This window comes from Dendrobates tinctorius, unplaced genomic scaffold, assembly GCF_039654945.1.
Source record: "Dendrobates tinctorius isolate UK_male_01 unplaced genomic scaffold, ASM3965494v1 ptg000203l, whole genome shotgun sequence".
In the NCBI taxonomy this organism is placed as follows: Eukaryota; Metazoa; Chordata; class Amphibia; order Anura; family Dendrobatidae; genus Dendrobates; species Dendrobates tinctorius.
In genome coordinates, this window is record NW_027361870.1 from 12,873,602 (window position 1) to 12,898,719 (window position 25,118).

The 25,118-nt window shown below is 44.2% G+C and overlaps 1 protein-coding gene across 3 annotated transcripts in view; it reads left to right on the plus strand.

Annotated features, from left to right (window-relative positions):
* Positions 1-25,118, plus strand: part of TASP1 (taspase 1) — a 260,025-nt gene that overhangs the window by 141,660 nt on the left and 93,247 nt on the right. For all 3 annotated transcript variants that reach the window (XM_073553817.1, XM_073553816.1, XM_073553818.1), the window contains one exon: positions 15,558-15,636. In XM_073553817.1, the coding sequence (XP_073409918.1) occupies positions 15,558-15,636 (79 nt within the window). The remainder of the gene's footprint in view (positions 1-15,557; positions 15,637-25,118) is intronic.

Consider the following 25,118-nt stretch of genomic DNA (forward strand, 5'->3'; position numbering starts at 1 on the left):
GGTGGTCTCAATTCAAAACATTGTTACCCTTTTGCTCCTCAGTGTATTTGGCACCTAATGAGAATCCTTGTCTTGGGTGGGTCGTGTTTTTCTTTCCTTTGTGCTGCTGCCTGCTTATGATTGGTCAGCATCATACAGGGAGATGTGCCCTCCCCCAGTGAAAACTGTCTGATAACACCTATTTAGACTTAATGCACCACTCCATAGTTTGTTTGTTTTTTTTACTGCAGTGATGCTTTAAATGTAATTGCCTTGCCCCCTATTTCATACTCGCATGTCACCGCATTCATCATTCTCCAGCATTGCTCCCAGCAAAAAGTGATCTGCCAGCAGCTCCAATGTTGCATGGAGCGGTGCTGAGGTCACATTTCAAGGCAAGTCTAAGAGAGCCAGGCTCTTATAGACTTGCATTCAGAGCTTCTGACTTCCGGCCGATCAGAAGTTGCACTCTCAAGATGGCGCTATATGACCAGAGTGATGCCGAAAAGCGGTGAAGATGCTGAAGGGTGAGTATATTGCTGGGGGCAGGGCACTTACATTTGATGTGCCATGCCAGCGCTGAAAGAAAGAACACTGGAGTGGTGCTTTAAGCTTTTTTTTTTTTATTTTTAATCAGACCACTGAAAGGTACTAAATCTTGCTGCTCGGTGCTTCACAGCCGGGCCAATCCTTTAAACATACTTTCTCGTTCGCCTTATTGGGGGACACAGAGACCTTGGGTGTATGCTGCTGCCACTAGGAGGCTGACACTATGCACAAAAAAAGATAGCTCCTCCTCCGCAGTGTACACCCCACCGACCGGCAGAGAATTCCTCAGTTTTAGCTTAGTGTCAGTAGGAGGTGGACACGGGTCTTTTATTAGACCCATATCTACCTCGTCGTGCGTCGTTCCTTTTCAGGTTCTACGGAGGGATACAGAGTGAAAAGTCACATCTGTACTCCCACATGGAGTCTGCAAGTACGGCGTGTACTGCCACCCCGTATCCTTGCAGTTCTCCGCGGCAGGACCAGCCAGACGGACGCCGACACCAAGACGTGCCAGCGACTCCAGGGGTCCTTGTCGCCAGTCTCCCTCCCACTCGCCTACCAGAGCCTGTCGGTTGGATGAGACGCAAGACTTCTTCAGACAGGTAACGGATCGTGGATAGGTGAGTATTAGGCCCCGGCTTCATATTTATTTACCTGCTGCCCATTCCCGACGGTCACCTCTTCAATGTTAACAGGGGTAGGCGCTGCGGTCGCTCGCAGTCGCCACAAGGCTATAGGCAGCTCAATGTTGCTGGGCATCCCCCCCCTTCCCTCCCCCCTTTCTGGGTACAGGGAGCACAGGGTTTTTTTCCCATTGGGAGCGACTTGCGACTGCGGCGTCCCACTTTTTCGGACCTCTGCGCCGACCCCCTGCTGACAGGCGGCCGCCGCAACTAATTTAGGCCCCGGCTTCAGTTTGGGCCTACCGCTGCGTCGCGGCCACGCACCCCGCCCCTTTCTTCTAAGCGGGCTTCTCTCCCGCTCTTCCCAGGCCCTCCCACCGCCTGTCCTTAACCTGCCCAGCCTGTTATTGGCTAGAGGGCGGTGAATCGTTAACCCTGCGTGGTGCTCCGCCCTCCCTCCTCTCCTAAGGCGCGCTTTTTCTCAGGACGGCGCCATTTTCGCAGCCTGTTATCCGGACACCAGCTCCTCACTAGAGAGCATCTTCTCCAGCTGGTTTTTTCAGGAGGTCTGTCGGCCGGATTTCGCTCTGACCTGCATCCACTGACAGGTCGCAGAGCATCGCTTCTGGGGACACCGGACCGTGAGTAGCTCTGCACTGCAGACTGACCCTTCTCCGCCCTCTGTCCCCCAACCTTCCGGCATTACCTCAGCTTTTCACTATGTCTAAGTCTGATCGTACCCGCTCTACCGCCCCCCCCCCCTGCACTTTAGTCAAGTACTTTGCATGTTCTTCGTGCAATCGCAAACTTCCCTCAGGCCAGTCCACTCCCCTCTGCCTGGATTGTAGCAATCCAATTCAGCCTGACGCCGTCCAGGAGCCATCTGCGGCCCCAGGTGAGAGTGAGCCCCCCATGCCTGGCTGGGCCTCCTCGCTATCTCAATCAGTGGCAGACCTCACCAGGGTGTCTCAGTCCCTGGTGGCCGTTCTTGATAAGTTGCCCCTGGACTCTTCAGCAGGGCCAAGCAGGTCCCAAATTGTTCCATCTGAATCAGCCAGTGGTAGTCGCAAAAGACCCAGGCAAGATTCCCAGCCGGAATCCTCTCCTAGTCCCATCTCACCGCATAGCCCTTCTCACCAGTCTCCCTCTCGGGCCTCCTCTCCCGAGTCAGGGGAAGCGCTTTCGGACAGGTCATCTGAGGGGATTTTAGAGCTGGATTCAGACCAGGATGCAAGCATGAAGGTCACAGTGCAGGACCTCATTGCTGCGATCCATCATACCTTCGATATTGCTGACTCCCCTGCGAAATCCTCAGATCAGGAGGTTTCGTTCAGACGGGCAGAAACTCCCTCCAGGGTTTTTCCTTTCCATTCCCAGTTTGGGAAAATTTTTACCAAGGAAAGAGAGGATCCGACCAGACGCTTTCAAAGAGGAAAACGTCTCGGCATACTCTACCCATTTGCTAAGGAGCTCACGGACAACTGGTCGGCCTCTCCCTCGGTCGATCCGCCCGTGTCCAGGCTATCCAATAACACGGTTCTCCCGCTTTCAGGCGTGGCGTCCCTAAAGGATTCTAATGACAGGATTATAGAATCCCTGGCGAAGTCTGCCTTTGAAGCGGCTTCAGCGGCGGTGTGTCCAATCTTTGCTTCATCCTGGACAGCAAAGACCATAGCCACGTGGGCAGACGACCTTCGGCAGGGCATCTTAGATAAGGCGCAACCGGAGCATTTGGCCAATCTCGCCAATCAGATCTCCCATGCTGGGGACTATCTTCTCTCCGCTTCCTTGGATGCTGCATCCTGTGCAGTTCAGGCGTCAAGCAACGTTATTGCAATTCGACGTACACTTTGGCTAAAGGCATGGCAAGCGGACTTGTCTTCTAAAAAGTCCCTCACTAACCTGCCTTTTCAGGGGGTGCGCCTCTTTGGGTCCCAATTGGACCAGATTATTAAGGACGCCACCGGAGGCACGAGTTCACTCCTCCCTCAGTCCAAGCCTCGCAGACCCCCACTAAGGCGTCAGTTTCGACCCTTTCGGACTTTCCGCCGTTTCAATACGGCGGACAACTCCTCCAGCCAACAGAGACCGCAGGCTCGCCAGGAGAGAAGGAAAGTTTCCTTCAGATCCACTCCTTCCTGGCGACCCCACTCCTCCCAGGGCAGACCGTCCAGATCTAGATCTGGACGGTCTACTTCAGCATGACTATTATCGGGCACGCGAAGGGCCTTTCCAATTGGGAGGTCGACTTCTTTCCTTCAGGGACGTTTGGCTGGCCGCCGTGGAGGACGCCTGGGTCAGGGAGGTTGTATCCTCAGGATACAAGATAGAGTTCGTCTCTCTCCCACGGGATCGTTTCTTCGAATCCCGGCCTCCAAAGGATCCAGCCTTGATCCCGGGGTTCTCTACAGCTATCGCCGCTCTCCTCAGTTCCGGGGTGATTGTGCCCGTTCCCAAATCGGAGCGCTTCACGGGGTTCTACTCGAACCTGTTTGTAGTGCCGAAAAAAGATCTCAAGCTGCTCAACAAGAGGGTCCGCCTTCGCCACTTCCGCATGGAGTCGCTTCGCTCGGTCATCGCCTCCATGGAGGAGCAGGAATTCATGTGCTCAATAGACATCCAAGATGCCTATTTACATGTTCCAATTTTCTCCGGACATCAGAAGTTCCTGCGCTTTGCGATTCGACAGCACCACTACCAGTTTGTCGCACTGCCCTTCGGTCTTGCCACCGCTCCCAGAGTCTTCACGAAGATCATGGCTGCGTTGATGGCTTTGTTGAGAGTCAGAGGCCTCGTTCTTTTCCCGTACCTAGACGATATTCTGATCAAGGCTCCCTCATTCCAACAGGCTCACCAAAGTTTGTCAATCGTCCTGGACACTCTTTCCAATTTCGGGTGGATCGTCAACAGGAAAAAGTCCTGTCTGGTTCCTACCCAACGCCTGGTCTTTCTAGGTCTTCTGTTGGACACTCGTCGGTCAAGGGTCTTTCTCCCACAAGAAAAGATTCTCTCTCTGCAGCAGGAAGTACGATCGCTGCAGACCTCGCGATTCCCATCCCTCCGTACAGCCATGAGGGTCCTGGGAAAGATGGTCGCGGCGATAGAGGCAGTTCCCTTTGCCCAATTTCACGCCAGGCCTCTCCAGCAGGCCATTCTGTCGAAATGGAACATGTCGCCTCGGTCCCTGCATCGCCCTGTCCATCTTTCTTACCGGATCAAGCGGTCTCTCAACTGGTGGTTGTCGTCACCTCTCATTCTATCGGGTCGATCCTTCCTTCCCATTCACTGGCAGATAGTAACCACAGATGCCAGTCTCCTCGGTTGGGGTGCTGTGTTCCGCAACCACACTGTTCAGGGTCGATGGTCGGATCGGGAATCAGCGCTACCGATCAACGTTCTGGAGGCTCCTCAAGGGACTGCCAGTACGGATTCAGACAGACAACGCCACAGCGGTGGCATATGTCAACCGCCAAGGGGGAACACGGAGTGTTTCAGCCCTGGCGGAGGTGTCCAAGATTCTTCGTTGGGCGGAGATTTCCGTCCCGACAATTTCCGCGGTTCACATTCCCGGCGTAGACAACTGGGCCGCCGATTTTCTCAGCCGCGAGGGTCTCGCGGCGGGAGAATGGTCCCTACATCCGGAAGTGTTTCATCTGCTCTGCCTTCGGTGGGGAACCCCGGATGTAGACCTCATGGCGTCTCGCCTCAACAGGAAAGTCCCACAATTCGTGTCCAGGTCTCGGGACCCTCTGGCAGTGGGCGCCGACGCCCTGGCCGTTCCTTGGTCCCAGTTCGAACTTCCCTACCTGTTCCCTCCTCTGCCTCTTCTTCCCAAGCTGTTGAAGAAGATCAAGGCAGAAGGACTTCCGGTCATTCTCATCGCCCCGAATTGGCCCAGAAGGTCTTGGTTCGCGGACATTGTCAACCTTCTCGCGGACGCCCCCTGGAAGCTTCCAGACAGAACAGATCTGCTGTCTCAGGGTCCGATTTGCCACCCCAATTCTCGGCCGCTCAATTTAACGGCGTGGCTGTTGAGACCGAGGTTCTGAAACGAGCAGAATTTTCCGACCACGTAATTCAGACCATGATCCGAGCCAGAAAGCCATCATCTTCCAAGATTTACTACCGTACTTGGAAGGCCTATTTCACTTGGTGTGAGACCAATGACGTCGCGCCCATGTCCTTTTCGCTCCCTTCAGTCCTAGCGTTTCTTCAGGCAGGATTGGATGCGGGGCTTGCCCTCAGTTCCCTGAAGGGTCAAGTTTCGGCGCTGTCCATTCTGTTTCAGAAAACGTTGGCTTCCCGTCCTCAGGTTAAGACCTTTCTTCAGGGCGTGGCTCACACGGTCCCGCCGTACCGGGCGCCCGTGGATCCATGGGATCTTAATCTGGTTCTTGAGGTTCTGCAAGGTCCGCCCTTTGAACCCCTCAGGGATATTTCCCTTTCTCTCCTTTCTTGGAAGGTAGCCTTTCTGGTGGCCATCACCTCCGTCCGGCGCGTGTCGGAATTGGCAGCTCTTTCGTGCCGCTCTCCCTTTCTGGTTCTCCACCAGGATAAGGTAGTTCTGCGGCCTCCGCCCTCGTTCCTTCCGAAGGTGGTGTCCTCGTTTCACCTCAACGAGGATATCGTGCTCCCGTCCTTTTTTCCGAATCCAACTCATCCCCGAGAGCGGTCCTTGAACAAGCTGGACCTGGTTAGGGCGGTAAGAGTCTATCTGTCTAGGACGACTTCCTTGCGAAAGACAGAGTCTCTTTTCATTATCCCTGATGGAGCGCGGAAAGGTCACCCGGCGTCAAAAGCCACCATTGCTCGCTGGATCAGATCGGCTATCCTGGAAGCCTACCGTGTTAAGCGTCGCGGAGCCCCTCCGGGTATCAGGGCCCACTCTACTCGAGCAGTGGGTGCCTCCTGGGCGGTGCGCCACAGAGCTTCCGCACTGCACCTTTGCAAAGCTGCAACATGGTCATCGGTTCACACGTTTGTGAAATTCTACAGAGTCCACACCTACGCTTCGGCGGACGCCAGCCTAGGTAGACTGATTCTGCAGGCCGCGGTGGTGAGTCCGCTGGCCTGATGGAAGTTTGTTTCCCACCCCAGGGACTGCTTTGGGACGTCCCAAGGTCTCTGTGTCCCCCAATAAGGCGAACGAGAAAACAGGATTTTTGGGTTGCTTACCGTAAAATCTGTTTCTCGGAGCCTTCATTGGGGGACACAGCACCCTCCCATGTTTTACAGCTCCTGTTCTTACTTTGGTTGAATGGTTACAGTTGAGTTGTTTATGTTCTCAACCTATTCTGTTACTTCTCCTACTGCTTTCTCACTAACTGAGGAATTCTCTGCCGGTCGGTGGGGTGTACACTGCGGAGGAGGAGCTATCTTTTTTTGTGCATAGTGTCAGCCTCCTAGTGGCAGCAGCATACACCCAAGGTCTCTGTGTCCCCCAATGAAGGCTCCGAGAAACAGATTTTACGGTAAGCAACCCAAAAATCCTGTTTTCCCACCTGCTCGTTTTCCTCAATCTCCACCCCACTCTTCTTTGATTGACACCTCTGATTTCATAGAGCCAGAGAGAAGTGGAGATGGATGGAAACCAAGCAGGTGGTAAGGCGCCATTGATTCACCAATCACCTGTACTTGGTTTGAACAGGCAATCTTTCCTGCGGCTTTGCCCTGCGGTTTTACACCTCATAATGGATGAGGTGTAAAACTGCAGCGTTTCTGCACCAAACAATTGACATGCTGCGGATTGTAAACCGCAGCAAAACCGCACGGAAAAATCCGCAGCATGTGTGGGTCGCCCTCACACCCAGGGCAGCGGGGTACCCGGTAACGGGCCGGTGCCAGTGGGGGATGTGTCACAGCAGCAGTGACCCGGTTCATGGCCCTGGGCGCCCAATATCAATGGCGGTGATGTTAATGGTGTTATAGTTTATTTGAATAGTTCGTGACGCCACCCGTGGTGTTTGGCAAGGGAGATGGTAAGCCAACGCTGCATGCAGATCCGCTGGGACTGATGGTGTGGTGCAGCAAAGATGGTGTAGCTCCCCACAGGTGGAGCTGTAGTCCCAGGGCAGTGTTAGTGCAATGGATGAGGAGAGGTGCAGAATGGTATAGATGCTGGTACCCAGATGTAGCGGTGCTGAAGGTGTTAACGGCGAATGAATGGAGGACACCAGGGCTTGCAGTTTCAAAGCTTTACTCACAGTTCGTGGTACCCACTGGTGCCTGCCTCCGTGCCGTCTCCTCCGGGGTAGTGACTCAATCAACCTCCCGGGCAAGTCAGGGTTCTCCTCTCCAACACTCCGCCAACATGTGCCTTTCCTGAACGACTCCTCTATTGCGCCTTTTAGTGTGAATAACTCCAGTACCGTAGTTCTCTGGAATTCCTCCTGTCAGATGTTCCTAGAACCTTGCTTGTATGACAGACAGCTGTAGCCTCTATCGGGGACTCCCTTCTCAGAAGTCCTGGCTCTCTATCCAGTTGCTGTTGTGTCCCAAGTCTTTGATGGGAGTAGTGCATTTACAGCCAACTACTCCACCGGTGTCTGCTGCAGAACCATAAGTGTCCATACAACCTCGGGGACCGGGCCCCGGCCTTGCGCTGAGAAACCTATAGGCAGGGTTCCTCTTCCAACCCACAACTTCTCTCTGTTCTCTCTACTCCTTTGTTTCGCACTGTTCCTTCTCTCTCTTATGGAAGCTTAGGTTGCAGGTCTACGTCTTTCTCCTTCTCTTCTCTTTCCCATGCCAGCTGGCTCAGATCACTGAGGCAGCTGCAGCACTCTTTCTAAACTAAACTCTAACTGAACTCAAAACTAACTTCAGAACTGAACTTCTCTGGGACTCACCCCAGACTGACCTTCTGTCAGACTGACCTACACTTCTTCACTTTCCCCCTCTTTTATACTAACTCCACCGACCTCCCAGCACATCTCCTGTTATGAAGCAGGGTTCCACAAAGGGTGCTCTGCTACCCCCAGCCTGAAGCTGCTAGGTGGACCTACTGAACTATCCTGTGTGTGGGATGCAGGTGTTGGAGTGTGGAAAGGAGTTCCCAACTTACCTAGTTGGTGGGGCACTACACTTTAGGAGAAGGTGCAGTACCTCTGTGGTGACTGAGCCTCAGGGGCGCCACATGTGCACAGCGTTTTTTTTTTTCCATTGAAAATAAAGGTACTGTACAACGCAGCAGAATCTGCTGCGTTTCCGCAGAGCCAAAACCGCTGCGCAAACGCAGCAGATTTCACTACATGTTCACATACCCTTATAGGGGCCAAAAGAGATGACCGGTTCCCTTTAAAGTAGACTCAGATTGTTTAAATGTGTAGGTCTGAAAATGAATGAATTAAGGTCTCAGAGTGACACAGGAAAAATATCTTTGTACTGTGTTAGCCAGTAGATAGAAAAATATAAAAATTTGAGGTATCAACCACTGAGCTTGCAGAGTAAAACCTTTCTAGGTCATGGTAACCACTTGCATGTAAAAATAATTTTTCTCATGTCAGAGGTGGCCATAGCCTTTTAAAGAGGTTCCTCGACCAGACCACACAAAAAACAAACCACACACGTCACCAAATAAGCCCCACATATCCAATGAGGCCCTGAAAATCCATGTTGGCAATGACCCACAATCCACTCCAAAAATCCCTGTGCCTAGACACGAAAACGAGCATCCCACAAGCTCTGCTAAAGCCGGTCCCACAAAATGCTCATGCTAACTTCGAAAAGGCCATACAGCCACCCTGACACAAGAACAAGTACTCTGGCCCCATCAGGCCGTGAAATTAAACTATAGGCCCAACATAATCTGCTGAAAGACTTCTCCCAATAAGCTAAACTGAGGGGGAATAATGATTTTACCCATGCACTTAGGCTAGTTTCACATTTGCGTGTCAGGGCGCAGCGACGGCCTGCGCACGGCCGCCGCTAAGCCCCGCCCCCTGCTGCGCCTCCGCCGGTAGCTCCGCTTCCGGGCGCATGACGCTACATGCGTCATGCGTCCCATATCATTATCGCTGAGGACGCAGGCCGTGCGCAGTATGCGTTTGGCAGCGCCTGCGTCCTTTTGACTGTGCGCCGAGTGCAACCAAATTGCAACAGGTTGCGTTTGGCGCTGGTTGGCGCACCGACAAAAGGACGCAGGCGCCGCCAAAACGCATACTGCGCACGGCCTGCATCCTCAGTGATAAAGATAGGGGACGCATGCAGCGTCATGCGCCCGGAGGCGGAGCTACCGGCGGAGGCGGGGCTTGGTGGCGGCCGTGCGCAGGCTTTGCTGCGCCCTGACACGCAAATGTGAAACTAGCCTTATATATGTGGCTGAAAAAATATATTATATATCCATATATAAGATCTGTGGGGAGAATATGAAAAGGACTGGAAGGGCTGCCAAATTAGGTCAAAGGCCATCAGGTTCGTGTAGTGCCACGATCCATCTGATTTATTTATGCCAATTCTTTAAAGTAATAAGGAGGTGTAGAGAGGTGTGCTCTTCAGTTCTGGCTCATCCTCTGCTTTTATGTTATCTATGCCTCCCCTTAACAAGGTGGATGTTACTGTTGTCTCTGGTGGTTCCTTTTTTGTATGAGATGTACCAGAAAGGCCAGTGCAGTCAGCGTCGGACTGGAACACCTTGGGCCCACCAGAGAAAATCATTCTTGGGGCCCACTATGTAGCTGCATAGAGTTAAATACCAGACCACCAATTATGCGGTAAAACACGCTAATATCCGGGTATAATATAAGGTTGTACATGTCTTAATTATGTAGCAGGAGTTGGGGTAGCCCCCTCATAGAATATAAAGCAGCCCCCTCACATAGTATAATGCAGCCATCTCATAGAATATAATACTGCCCCCCTCATAGGGTATAATACTGCCCCCCTCATAGGGTATAATACTGCCCCCCTCATAGGGAATAATGCACCCCCTCATAGGGAATAATGCACCCCCTCATAGGGAATAATGCACCCCCTCATAGGGTATAATGCACCCCCTCATAGGGTATAATGCACCCCCTCATAGGGTATAATACTGCCCCCCTCATAGGGTATAATACTGCCCCCCTCATAGGGAATAATACTGCCCCCCTCATAGGGAATAATACTGCCCCCCCTCATAGGGAATAATGCTGCCCCCTCATAGGGTATAATACTGCCCCCCTCATAGGGAATAATGCACCCCCTCATAGGGTATAATACTGCCCCCCTCATAGGGTATAATACTGCCCCCCTCATAGGTCATAGGGTATAATGCACCCCCTCATAGGGAATAATGCACCCCCTCATAGGGAATAATGCTGCCCCCTCATAGGGTATAATACTGCCCCCCTCATAGGGTATAATACTGCCCCCCTCATAGGGAATAATGCTGCCCTCCTCATAGGGTATAATGCTGCCTCCTCATAGGGTATAATGCTTCCCCCTCATAGGGTATAATGCTGCCCTCCTCATAGGGTATAATGCACCCCGTCATAGGGAATAATGCTGCCCTCCTCATAGGGTATAATGCTGCCTCCTCATAGGGTATAATGCTGCCCCCTCATAGGGTATAATGCTGCCCCCTCATAGGGTATAATGCTGCCCCCTCATAGGGTATAATGCTGCCCTCCTCATAGGGTATAATGCACCCCGTCATAGGGAATAATGCTGCCCTCCTCATAGGGTATAATGCTGCCCCCTCATAGGGTATAATGCTGCCCCCTCATAGGGTATAATGCACCCCCTCATAGGGAATAATGCTGCCCTCCTCATAGGGTATAATGCACCCCCTCATAGGGAATAATGCTGCCCTCCTCATAGGGTATAATGCTGCCTCCTCATAGGGTATAATGCTGCCCCCTCATAGGGTATAATGCTGCCCCCTCATAGGGTATAATGCTGCCCCCTCATAGGGTATAATGCTGCCCCCTCATAGGGTATAATACTGCCCCCCTCATAGGGTATAATACTGCCCCCCTCATAGGGTATAATGCTATATAGATATATAGATCTAGAGTTAGATAGATATAGATAGAAAGTTAGATGTAGAAATAGATAGATATAGAGATAGATAGTAGATAATGGATAGAAAGTAGATAATGGATAGATAGATTCATAGAGATAGATAGAGATAGATATAAAGATAGATATAGAAAGAAATATAGATAGATAGATAGATCTAGATAGCTATAGATAGAAAGATATAGAGATAGATATATAGATAGAGATAGATAATAGATAGAGATATACAGATATAATAATAATAATAATATAGACATATATAGATAGATAGAGATAAATATATATAGATAGATGGATATAAATAAAAATAGATATAGAGATATATATATATATAGATAATAGATATAGAGATAGATAGATAGATAGATATAGAGATAGATATAGAGACAAATAGATATAGAAAGATAGATATAGAGATAGATATAGAGATAATAGCTAGATATAGAGATATGTATAGAGATAGATAGATATAGAGTTAGAAAGATAGATAGAGATAGATAGATGGATAGATATAGATAATAGAGATAATAGATAGATATAGAGATAGATGGATAGATCAATAGATAGATAAAGAGAGAGAGATAGAGATAGAGATAGATAATGATATAGAGATAGATATAGAGATATAGTGTTAGATAGAAAGATAGATATAGAGATAGATAGATATAGAGATAGATATGGATATAGAGATAACAGATATAGAGATAGATAGATATAGAGATAATATATAGATAGATATAGAGATAATATATAGATAGCTATAGAGAGAGAGATATAGAGATAGATATAGAGAGAAACAGATATAGATATAGAGATAGATATAGAGATAGATATAGAGATAGATATAGAGATAGATATAGAGATAGATATAGAGATAGATATAGAGATAGATATAGAGATAGATATAGAGATAGATAGGTAGATAGATATAGAGATAATAGATATAGAGATAGATAGATATAGATATAAAGATAGAGACAGAGAGAGCGGTAGATAGAGAGATAGAGATAGAGAGAGATAGATACAGAGATCGATAAATAGATAGAGAGATAGATATAGATAATAGATAGAGATAGATAGATAAAGATAGATAATAAATATAGAGATAACAGATAGATATAGAGATAGAGTAAGATAGAAAGATATAGAGATAGGTAGATATAGATAATAGAGATAGCTAGATAGATAGACATAATAGATAGATATAGATAGATATAGAGATAGATAGAAAGATAGATATAGAGATAGATGTAGAGATAGAAAGATAGATATAGAGATAGATAGATAGAGATAGATATATATAATAGATAGAGATAAATAGATAGATAGATAAAGATAGATAGATATAGAGATAGATATAGAGATAGATAGATAGATATAGAGATAGATATAGAGACAAATAGATATAGAAAGATAGATATAGAGATAGATATAGAGATAATAGCTAGATATAGAGATATGTATAGAGATAGATAGATATAGAGTTAGAAAGATAGATAGAGATAGATAGATGGATAGATATAGATAATAGAGATAATAGATAGATATAGAGATAGATGGATAGATCAATAGATAGATAAAGAGAGAGAGATAGAGATAGAGATAGATAATGAGATAGATATAGAGATATAGTGTTAGATAGATAGATAGATATAGAGATAGATATGGATATAGAGATAACAGATATAGAGATAGATAGATATAGAGATAATATATAGATAGATATAGAGATAATATATAGATAGCTATAGAGAGAGAGATATAGAGATAGATATAGAGATAGATATAGATATAGAGATAGATATAGAGATAGATATAGAGATAGATATAGAGATAATAGATAGATATAGAGATAGATAGATATAGATATAAAGATAGAGACAGAGAGAGCGGTAGATAGAGAGATAGAGATAGAGAGAGATAGATACAGAGATCGATAAATAGATAGAGAGATAGATATAGATAATAGAGATAGATAGATAAAGATAGATAATAAATATAGAGATAACAGATAGATATAGAGATAGAGTAAGATAGAAAGATATAGAGATAGGTAGATATAGATAATAGAGATAGCTAGATAGATAGACATAATAGATAGATATAGATAGATATAGAGATAGATAGAAAGATAGATATAGAGATAGATGTAGAGATAGAAAGATAGATATAGAGATAGATAGATAGAGATAGATATATATAATAGATAGAGATAAATAGATAGATAGATAAAGATAGATAGATATAGAGATAGATATAGAGATAGAAAGATAGATATACAGAGAGATAGATATAGAGATAAATAGATAGATGGATATAGAGAGAGATATAGATATAGAGATAATATATATATATAGAGATAGATAGATATAGATAGAGATAGAGATAGATACAGAGAAAAGATATAGAGATAAATAGAGAAAGATAGATAGATATATAGATATAGAGATAGAAAGATAGATAGATATACAGAGAGATAGATATAGAGATAGATAGAGATATATAGATAGCTATAGAGATAGATATAGAGAGAAATAGATATAGATATAGAGATAGATATAGTGATAGATATATAGATATAGAGATAGATATAGAGATAGATATAGAGATAGAGAGATAGATAGCGAGAGATATAGAGATAGATAGATAGATACAGAGAAAAGATAGAGAGATAGATAACGGATAAATAGATAGATAGGTATAGAGATAGATAGATATAGATATTAGATAGAGATATATATAGATAAAGATAGATAGATATAGATGGTAGCTAGATAGATAATAAATAGACATAATAGATATAGAGATAGATATAGAGATAGATGTAGAGATAGAAAGATAGATATAAAGATAGAGCGATAGCTAGAGATAGATATAGAAACAGACAGATATAGATAATAGATAGATATAGATAATAGATAGAGATAGAAAGATAGATAGATATAAGAGAGATAGATAGAGAGAGACAGATAGAGAGAGCGAGAGAGATATAAAAAAAATACCAAAACACAATACTCACCTCTCCTCCTCGCTCCCACGCTGATCCCGGCTTCAGTGTCAGGAGCTGCCCCCTCTGCCAGACACACAGCGGGTGCGCGATGTAGTGACGTCATCGCGCACTGGCTGTGAGCCAGGAGCAGAGAGGACTGAGGGCGGCGCCGGCCCTGATTTACAGCTGTAGTCTGCAGAGCGGCTTACTGGGCTGGGGGCGGGGACTCTGGGGGGTGGAGACCTGAAATGATATGCACTGCTTCGCAGTGAATATTCATTTCTCTTTAGCAGCGGGGACAGGGGCTCCTGCCTCCTGACACCCGCTGCTGCTCCGCTGGCAGGGGCCCCCATAGCAGCTGCATGGTGTGCGACACACCACTGGCTGGGGGCCCCTGGAGCAGCGGGGGCCCTAGGCAACTGCTGGCCCTGTATGCCTGCAGGTGCCAGGGCCCACCAGATGCCAGGGCCCACCGGAGAATCCTCCGGTTCTCCGGTGGGCCAGTCCGACGCTGAGTGCAGTGTTAGTAAATTAGGACCTACCTTTTCTGATTTTTACGTAAGAAGGATTTATAGTCCATATAGTAATGACTGCCATTTTTGCCTTTGAAACAGACACACATTTTAGTTTCTCGACATGCGTTATTGTGAGAAAAATATTCTCAGGGAGGAAGAAAACTGGCTCTATAGTGCCACCTATTGGAAGTAGCTTGCCATAAGTCAATGTCTGACCCTTTAATAAGCTTTACAGCATGACTTTGAGATATCACTTTTTGGAATTGTTTTCTCTTTATGCATTTACTTATTCATCTTGTGTTCTTGGTCTCCTTTTTATCCTTTTATATTATTTTTTTTTTGTGTGGATGGATTGATTAAAAATAATAAATGAAGTCATTCCCTTTCCAGTACCCCATGTGTCTCCTGAAGCGGTGTCTACCCCATTTGGAAATCACAATGAGTAGAAGAACGCATCATCGGAGAAATATCTGATGACCAGCTCTTGTAGACACCTGACTGTTGCAGCGCTGCTGTGACTTCCTAAACGCGACAGACACTGCTTCCGGAGGCGGCGCAGACCTCCTGAGTGACCAGCATTGGATCAGTGGGGTCGTTAGTAGGCGAGCATACCTCCATTTATTATTTCTTATCAATCCATTGCTAAAAAAAAAAATTTTTTTTTTTACTGCCAAACAACCTCTTTTTAAGAATGCGAAAACGTTTTCTGCCTCGACTATGGCGTTCTGTGAATGCACCCTGACAGAGTGGAGCTTGGATAAAATAAAGTAATGCCGTTTGATTGTTGCATTTTTTTCAGTCCCATGCATCTGGCTGTATTCTGGATCTGTGCTCTAGTTTTCTATGGCATTTGTGCCGTATTTTTGCACTATTGATCTGACTGATCCGGTTATGTGTTTTTAGGCTGCTCTTTATGGATGTGGCTGCTGGGCTGAAAACACTGGAGTTCACAACCCTTATTCCACAGCTGTGAGTACTTCAGGTATTTACTGCTTCCATTCCATGATTACTTACTGCTACTTCTGCCGCTGAACGAGTAAATCAGAACATGTGTGTGCCACATCGGCATTTTCTTCCCAGCTGCGTTCTTGTGACAGTACTGCTCCCAGTGCAGCCTCTCTACCCTGTGTGTGACCATGACGCCTGTATGAAGCTTTCCTACTGTATGTCATCTTTAATGAAGGGAAAAATCAATTCTATAGATCAGATAAATATTACTACAAAGGTGCTATTAGTAAAGGTCACGTGCTAAAAGAAACACATCCCAAGTGCTAAACATATGCCTATGTTCTACACGGTTACACAACATATTCAGCTGTAGAAAGCTTTTTCTTGCAAGGTATCTTAAGTTCTCCATCTTTACCATTTTAATTTTTAGATTCTAGGTTATTCAAATATAATTTTTTGTGTGTGTGAATTTTGTCATTGGAAAAAAAAAGGGAAAGAAATGAATGCACTGCTAACCCACAACATAAATACTCTAAGGCTAAGTTCACACTAGGCTTTTTTGCTGTTTTTTTTTGTTTTGTTTTTTTTAATTCTAATTTTCATCTGCACTTTACTCTTACAGTACCAGCAAAGTCTGAGATTTCAGAAATCTCATGCACACACATTGGTTTTTTTTTTTTTCCTCATCAGAATTTTGTGTTTTGCATGGGTTTTTGCACACTGCAGCATGTCACTTCTTTCAGCGTTTTTCATTCATTAAAATGAATGAGCGGTAAAAAAAAATCGCTGAAGAACACACCAAAAACGCAGGTATCGTGTTTTGCTGCTTTTTTTTTGTGCCACAACCTGATTCTATAGAATCGGACTTTTTCCCAACACTAAACTTTATCAGCATGCACAAGAGACAAATCTAGCATGCCAAAACCGCTTTTTTTTTTTTTTTTTTCCTGCAACTTTTTTCCTGCCAAGAGATCAGGCTTTGGTGTAGAAAAAAAAACCGCCGAAAAAATGTCTGGTGTGAACTTACCCTAAAAAGGATTTTGCTAGAGAACAGTTAGTTATTTTCTTTCGTATATTCTGCATATGTGAGGGAGAATGTATAGTGCTAACTTTTTGGGGTTTACTCACACAGCGCTGCCGTATTTCTGTAATTTTTTCAAATCGCTATGAGTTTCTTGAGAAGTATTTTGGAGCTCCTCAAAAAGCTCCTGAGTGATGTTTGGAGAACTATTCTTAATCATTTATGTGGGCAGTCCACTGTGTGGTGAGAAAAAAAAAAGACACACACCTCTTCCAAAACTCCATCAAAACAGTGTTCCCGAAGTCCCTTATGTTATTTATATTGCTTTTTACTTATTACAGGGTATATATATATGTTCATTTGTTTCTATCTTAGGTTTTAACTGGAAACGTAATGAGTTAGTCCGACAGCCATCTCGGCCAACTCTCCCATACACTGGAGCATCTTGTGTTTTCTAGGAGAAAACTGACGGCTGACATGTTGGCCGGCGGCTTACACCCGGTAGAACAAAGCGATCAGCAGTCCAAAATCAGACATGTCCGATCAACATTTCCCCGATCAGTAAGCTGGCGCCCTTATACACATAGGACTGTCAGCTGAACATGTCGACACCGGCAGGGGGCAGCCCACGTTAGTCTGCTGTGTATGGGGGTCCTGAAGTGTTTCCAAGCCAAAAAATAGTTTTGTGTTACAATGGCACAAGAAATAACTTTCATATGTTAAGCTATCGTTGTACCCTGGAGTCTTCTGGCCCGTGTGGCTAGGCAGATTAAGGCCTTTAAACGATCACTGTGCGGCAATATACAAGCTGATCGAAACAATGAGGACAGTATCATATTATTGGCTGCACATCACCTGTTTACACGGGGCAATAACTATGATTTTGATGCATTCATAAAAATGATTACACTAAATGTATGAGCATTTTGCTCGTTCTTGGACGACTGCCAGCGTGTTAGGACAAGCTGATAATTGGGAACTGATTGGTGGTTCATCTGCTTAAGCCATTTATGTCTTCGTAACCGATGTATTCACAAAAGTCTCTTTAGGAAAAATCTCTCTAATAATAAAATCAATAATACAAAATGTGATATGGTGGTTGCGGATTCCTTCCCTCATATTTTGTAAATGTGAAAAAATAACTTTGAGCTAACTACCATATTTTTCGGATTATAAGATGCTCCGGATTATGACGCACCCCAAATTTTGAGGAGAAAAATAGGAAAAAACTTTTTTTTTTTTTTTTTTTTTAATAAAAGGGTGGTGCTTCTTATAATCCATGCGTCTTATTGCTTACCGGGGGTGATGGCTGCAGTGAAGCGGGGTTCCAGGGTCGCTGCTGGAGGAGGCAAGAGTGGTGCAATAATGCAGGCCCCAGGCAGGGATGAGAGGGTGTTCCGATGTGCTGCATGCCGCTACGGGTGTCCCGGTGGCAGTGCTGTGCTGTGTCCCCGGTGGTGGTGCTGCGTTTTGTTCCTGGTGGCGGTGCTACGCTGTGTCCCCGGTGCTGGTGCTGCGCTGTCCCCTTGGGCAGTGCAGTGCTGCGCTGTGACTCCGTTGCTGCTGGGGGCTCTGCCGACATTTTGTGAAAGGCCAGAGCCCCCTGCAGTTCTTCCATGGTTTCTTATGCGGTGAACTCTGGGGAAAATGGCCGCCGTGAGGCGGCGCATGCGCATATGGGCATCTCTGCATCAAGATAAGATCTCTGCACTGAAAAAAGACTTCAAATGGCAAATATTCTCAGGTCTGGGAGATGAGATCTCAGCGCTGAAAAAAGACTTTAAAAGGCAAAAATTCTCAGATCTGGGTGCATTGATAGGATTTCCACTAATTGGCCAGTTATTGGTTCACATGTAATAACAAACCAACTGTCCAAAACCAAAAGCTACGAATCCTACCCTCTGTTTTGTCTAGTGTACAGGTGGCCGTTGTACAGAGCACAAAATAGAGTCCGAGCTAGTTTTATATTCCACAGTTATCTTCTATATCAATGGAAGTTCAACACTAATTAGAAAGAAACATGTTAATATTCTCTCGGGTCACTGTCTTTGCACCGTCAGGGGGAAGGTCTCTTTTGGTCACGGAGGCTACCGAATCCACGTGCTCACATACAGCCTGCACTGTGTCTCGTACTTCAGTCCCAGAATTCTGATGGGGAGTTCTCTCTCTCTGGGAGCGCGGTGCTGCAGCCTGCTTTCTGTGTGGCGCGCTCTCTTCCGTGCCTGGCGCACTCTGCTTTCGCACCTTCTGCCTGTACATCTTCCAGTCCACCGCCCCTTCCTCTTACTCCCTGTCCCTTGCAGTCACATGGTCCAGTCCGTCCAGGGCAGAAAGTCTTCCCCCCGGCAACCCTGCTGTCTGGCTAAGTGGTTCTGGATAAGGAGCAGGGAAGGTAACCTCCTTTGGGCTCTTCGTCCTCTTCACCCCCTTATACTTCCATGGTTTCTTGTGCAGTGGACGCCGGGGAAATGGCCGCCGTGAGGCGGCGCATGCGCATATGGAGATCTCGGCATCAACATCTCGGTAGATGAGATCTCAGCCCTGAAATCTCATCTCCCGAGATCTTGGTGGCGAGATCTCCATCTCCGCATGCGCTGCCTCCCAGCGGCCATTTTCCCGGAGTCCACCGCACAAGAAACCATGGAAGAACTGGCGGGGCTCTGGCCTTTCACAAAATGTCGGCAGAGCCCCCCAGAACGCAGCACTGCCACCGGGACGCCCGCAGCGGCGCGCCAACAAGGTATTTTCGCATTATAAGACACACCCCCATTTCCCCCCAAATTTGTCACAAGAAATATTGTGACTCTCGTGCACCTCCATACAAGTAAACATTGTTTTTTTTAGTTTAAAAAAACAAACTCATTTTAAAAATTGCAGGTTTTTCGAAAATCTGGGTTTTTCACATGATCTTGTGTTCGGAAGAGGGGAGCAAATACAGAATTTCTCAAATTGCATAGTTTCCATTGAAAGGAATAGTGTCATAATTGGTCATCTAGCGTGTTCCCATATACTGTAGCTAGTCATCCATTGTTTTTCCCTATGATGTAGTTGTGAACTGCAAAGAACAACCTAAGAACAACACTGAGCTCATAGTTTTCAATGGATCATTAACATCATCCGGCGCATCATTTTTTTCCACCAGTACCAAAGCCTATATATAAAAAAAAACAAACAAACATTGCTTGCAGCAGTTCTAGATTTAGTTTGACACCAGACCATTGCACAAAATGTGTAAAAGTCCAGCTCGCTCTGACATAAAAGTACTGATAGGGGTGGGCACAACTGATATTTGGCAACTAAGCCTAGAATCTTGGAAAATCTTACAATTCTGCCTTAGTCAGTATTTTAAGATGCCAGCTTAACGGTATTTTAATATGTTTCTTTCTAATTAGTGTTGTACTTCCATTGATATAGAAGATAACCGTGGAATATAAAACTAGCCCGGACTCTATTTTGTGCTCTGTACGACGACCAACTGGACACTAGACAAAACTGAGAGGGTGGGATTTGTAGCTTTTGGTTTTGGACAGTTGGTTTGTTACAGGGCTGTGGAGTCGGAGTCAGTGCTCATTTTGGTGGAGTCAGTATAAAATGGACCGACTCCTAAAATATATAATAAATTGGGTACAGTAGTTCAATGCAGAATGTGCAGAATATTTTTTCATAGGAATTTGTGAGTTATGAAATGCCCTATAAATGGCTGTTCTATTCCTGATCTAAGGCTACATTCACACTTAAGAACAGGTTCTTGCTATTGTAACGGACAGTGCTTCAAACAGAAGTACAATTAAACTGATGAATGAGAGTAATGAACAACAGCTAGAAGAAAATTTAGGATTCCGTGTGTTTGAGATGGAAGGCCACAGTGCTGTTCATGTAACTGAGGAACAAGCAGATATTACAACAAAAGAACAGCAAAATTATATTTTAGAAATAGATGATCTTGTTGAAGGTGCTTCAAAACACTTTCATATTAATCACATGCGCTGTTTTGTGCACACGCTGCCGCTGGCAATAAGAGATAGTCTGCAAGAGGGACATGCTGGAAATCTGATTGGAAAAGTGAGGAAATTGGTTATTGCCGCCAGAACCCCTAAAATTGATTCCATCTTGAAGAGACGTGCTGGGAAAGGGGCAATTGTCGATCAAACCACTCGGGGGGGGGGGGGGGGCAGCACTTATTTAATTATTCAGCGATTGCTTGAACTACAACCATTTCTTATAGATCACCCATTTACCGTGACTGAAAAATTACAAGCTGAGGATTTAACTCTTGGCATTTTCATAAGGGAGTGGAAGAACTTGCTATTTTGCCTGTCCCAAAGAGGAGGTTTAATCGCAGATGGCATTTCTGCTTCAATGAAACGGAGAGAGACACAGCTATTGGAAAATAAAATTTTTCTGGCAGCTGTTTGTGGACCAAAGTCATCGTATACTGCTTGATGATCAACAGCTAACTAAAGGAAAAGAAGCTCTGACTGAGGTAGCAGTTAAGATGAGTGGCCTACAGGAGGACTGCCAGGCGCAAGAGGACTTGGGTCCTGACAGTGCTACTGCTGCCATATCTTCATCCTCATCAGATGAGGCGTTTGACTTTGACAAGTATTTGGATGACATGGAGCAGGTAAAGCGTCGCAAGGAAAAAGATTTCACTCCGTCTCCTATAGCAAGAAGATTGACCATATTTCAGCAAAATGTTTCACTTGCTCTCAAAGAAATACAAAAATTCAACCGTTCATCAAAACTAACTGTGCATGAGGCGATTCCTTTATACCCGGAAATTGTTAGAGATGTTCCCATGTGGTTACGGCTTTGCCTCCAACCCAAGTTAGTGTAGAGAGGTTGTTCTCTAGCCTTAAAATTATTAGGTCAGATTTGAGGTTATCTATTAAGGAGGATCTGATGGAGGCAATTCTATTTCTTAGAACAAATTCATAGACTGCACTAATGTTATTTAGTTAGTTATGCTTTTGTTGAAAATTGTTTTTTGCCACTTACATAGTTTATTACATAGTGTTATATATATGTAATCGATATTACATAGTGTATTACATATTTTCAATTTATTACAGTTTTTTGTGTTCTAAAATTGTATTCCAATAAATATATATTATGTTCTATCTAAATATCTTGATTATTGTATCATAAAAATGATTAAATGTCTGATGTTCACATTGTACTACAATAAATTTTTCACTTAAATATAAGCAATATATGTTGGAATCGGAGTCGTGGAGTCGGTGTAAGGGAAATTGAGGAGTTGGAGTCGCAGGTTTGGCTTACCAACTCCACAGCCCTGGTTTGTTATTATATGTGAACCAATAATTGGCCAATTAGTGGAAATCCTATCAATGAACCCAGATCTGAGAATTTTTGCCTTTTTGAAGTCTTTTTTGTTAGGGTTGTTTGACTATTATGAAAGTAGAAAGACAGTGATGAAACACAGAGCCTTCTTAGACGTTATTGTTTTATGTTATTCCAGTTTAATACTTGACACAAACTAGTGATTTAGTAAAGGCGTATTTATTGTTTTAATGCTGAAGAACGGCTCATTATTTAAGAAGTAATCTTTATCAAGAATACAGAAATGAAGCGAGCTGGATGCAAGCTTAAATCCAGAGCTATGATTGTGTGGCTTAGCCATCTGCTTGCTAAAGTCAAAGTATATTGGTTTGTGGTACTAAATTAGTGATTTTTTTCCGTTCAAGTCCTTTTAATTCTTATGCGGTAGTGATTTCTTGAGGATGTGGGTATGGTCTTCAAATTAAGTCATCTAGCCTCAAATTGCTGGGGATTTCGATATATAATTAAGAGATGTAAAAGAAGGTTGATGAAAACCTCCCACAATGGAAGTGAGTATTGGTTCATGTGCGTTTTCACCATCAATTCTGAACTGCTTGTAGGAACTCAGTCGAAGGGTTCAAGAGAAGCCTTGATGTCTTTCTGGAGCGCAACAGTATTGTATCTTACAGTTATTGTTAGGTTCTTTAGAAGGACGTAGATCTGGAGATTTATTCTGACAGAATTTTATAGGCTGAACTGGATGGACTAATGTCCTTTTTCGGCCTTACTAACTATGTTACTATGTTTCTATGATTATACTGCAATGTTTAATAGCAATATAAAAGAGATTTCACTTTATTATTATTTTAAAAGAAGTTGTCCTCCAAGCACACTCTTCCCTATCTGTTGAGCAACTTTTAGGATTGTGTTATTGACTTGCTTCCTATGATGTCTCTCATATTATAGTTTTCTCCCTATTTCTGTTTTAAAAGAACCTGTCAACAGGATTTCATACCCCAAACTAATGACTCGTATGTTGTTTCGCTTTAACGCTCGGTAAAGCCTTACCTTTCTTGTAGAAATCTGTTTTGCTATTGTAGAGAAATTCATAGTTGAAAGGGCATGCTAATAGATGCAAGTGCATCGGGGTCAGACATTGCACTTGCAGCTCTATTGCCCTCTCTCCCTATTCCCTGCCGGCTGCCTGCCTCCTGTCTCTGACTCCTATTTCAGGTGAGAAAAATATGAAGCTAAGTCCCTGCACATCCCCCCTCCATTGCTGGGTTCCTTTTTATTTCCTTTTGTCATACTCAACTTCCTATTTAATCTTTTTTTATTTTTTGGGGGTTTTTTTTGCCATCTTGTAGCTTTTTGGAACCAGAAGAATGTATCGTGTGACGAACGCCTGTTGAAAATGTTAGAAAATCAAAAGTTCCATCCAGTACAGTAAAGCCCTTTATAAATAAGTCTGTGTGAAATAGCTCCAATTTGTAATTATCAACAAAATTATCAAAGCATAACTGCTAAAGTAGTTAAATGTAGACGATATATTTTCACAAACATATATGCATTTTTTGTATTCATTATCAGATTTTTTTTTAATGTGTATTTTATGACAGCGGGTAGGCCGAGCATTTAAAGCTAGTGAATAAATCAAGAGAATAGAGCCGTCTGCCTTCTTTGCTCATAAAGGACTACGGTATGTTATTTCAGTGAAACACAAATATTGTTGTAGTATATTCCCAAACTCTAGGTGGGACTTTCAAGTTCTTACTGGAATCATTTATTTTTATGGGGGTAACATCAACTTCTTAACACTGCAAATTCTTTAAATTTAAGCGCAATTTTCCCTTTGAAGATTTATTTGTTTATTCTTTAAAATATTCAAATGTGTGAAGACCAATTGAGTGATTGGTATCCGCTACTTTGAATGATTTGTAATAAGTAAAAGGTGTTAAGTAAAAAAAAAAAAAAAAAAAAGTGTCTATCGCATGCACAGAAGAATATTAAGAATTGAGAGACTCAATTCTAAATATTATTCTATCTGCTGGCTAACACGGTACAAAGATATATATCCTTCCTGTATCGCATGCACAGGCAATTTTTTGCTGTGGTTTTTTTTTTTTTTTTTACTTTTTTTATTTTATTTTTTTTTACTTTAGTTGTGATAATAACTGTACTGACTTGATAGGTGCCAGCTTACTAAATATTTGACTTGGAAGGTCGTAGAAAAGTATTGGAAGATCACCAGTAAGTTATAGAAACTTCATAATGAAAGCCTAAAATAGAAATGTAACACACTTCCTACTTACTATAGTCTAATTGGTTATCTTCTAGTCACTCGTGCATATATTATTTCTGGCCTATAAACAAGTTTCCTTTAGAGACGTACTATATCTGTCCATCCAGTAGAAATAGTCAGAAGTGTTTGCACTCCCACTTGGTAGATGTTGGTGCTCAGAAAGAAAAGCAGGATACAAATTATAGTAGACACCTTCGGCCCTCAAAACGATACTCTGTAGAATTTCCGTATGATTTAAAGAATCTTTATTCCCAGCCGACATATGAAACGGACTAAACAACATTTCCAACGTTTCAGCTCTCTGGCCTTTATCAAGGATGTCTGTCCCAAGAGCCAGCGCTTGCTGTCTGGAGCAGGGTAGCGTGTGTTGAACTTGGTTCAATCTGCTCTAAATAAAGTATCCATAGTCTGTTTTATTTTAAATTGACTCATTATTTTCAATGAATTGTGTCTCTAATTTGTTTTTAATGATATATTTTTTTATTTGGGTAAGTGTTTACATGCACAGAATGTAGAAACAATATTTCCTAATCGATTTTCCTAAATAAGTGTATCTATTTACATGCTCAGTGCTCACACTGAACATAAACGTTTAAGCTATATGCACTTTTTTATGCATTTTCTCTGCTCGTAAATGGGCCAAAAACGCTATGGAATCCTTATGCAAGCTTATTCAGTGACAATCCTGAAGGTGTTGTGCACATGATCAGTAAATTTCTGTCCGTATTTGCAGTGCAATTTTTTCTGCAGCATGTCAATTGTGTTAGCGTTTCTGAAACGTTTCTGCACCCATTGACTTCAATTCAGTCAGTCAAATCCGCAGCAAAAACGCAGAAATAAAACTGTTTGTGGATTTGCTGAGGTTCTTATTGGCGGTAACACTGCTGCCAGTAAGACAGTCAGCTAGATC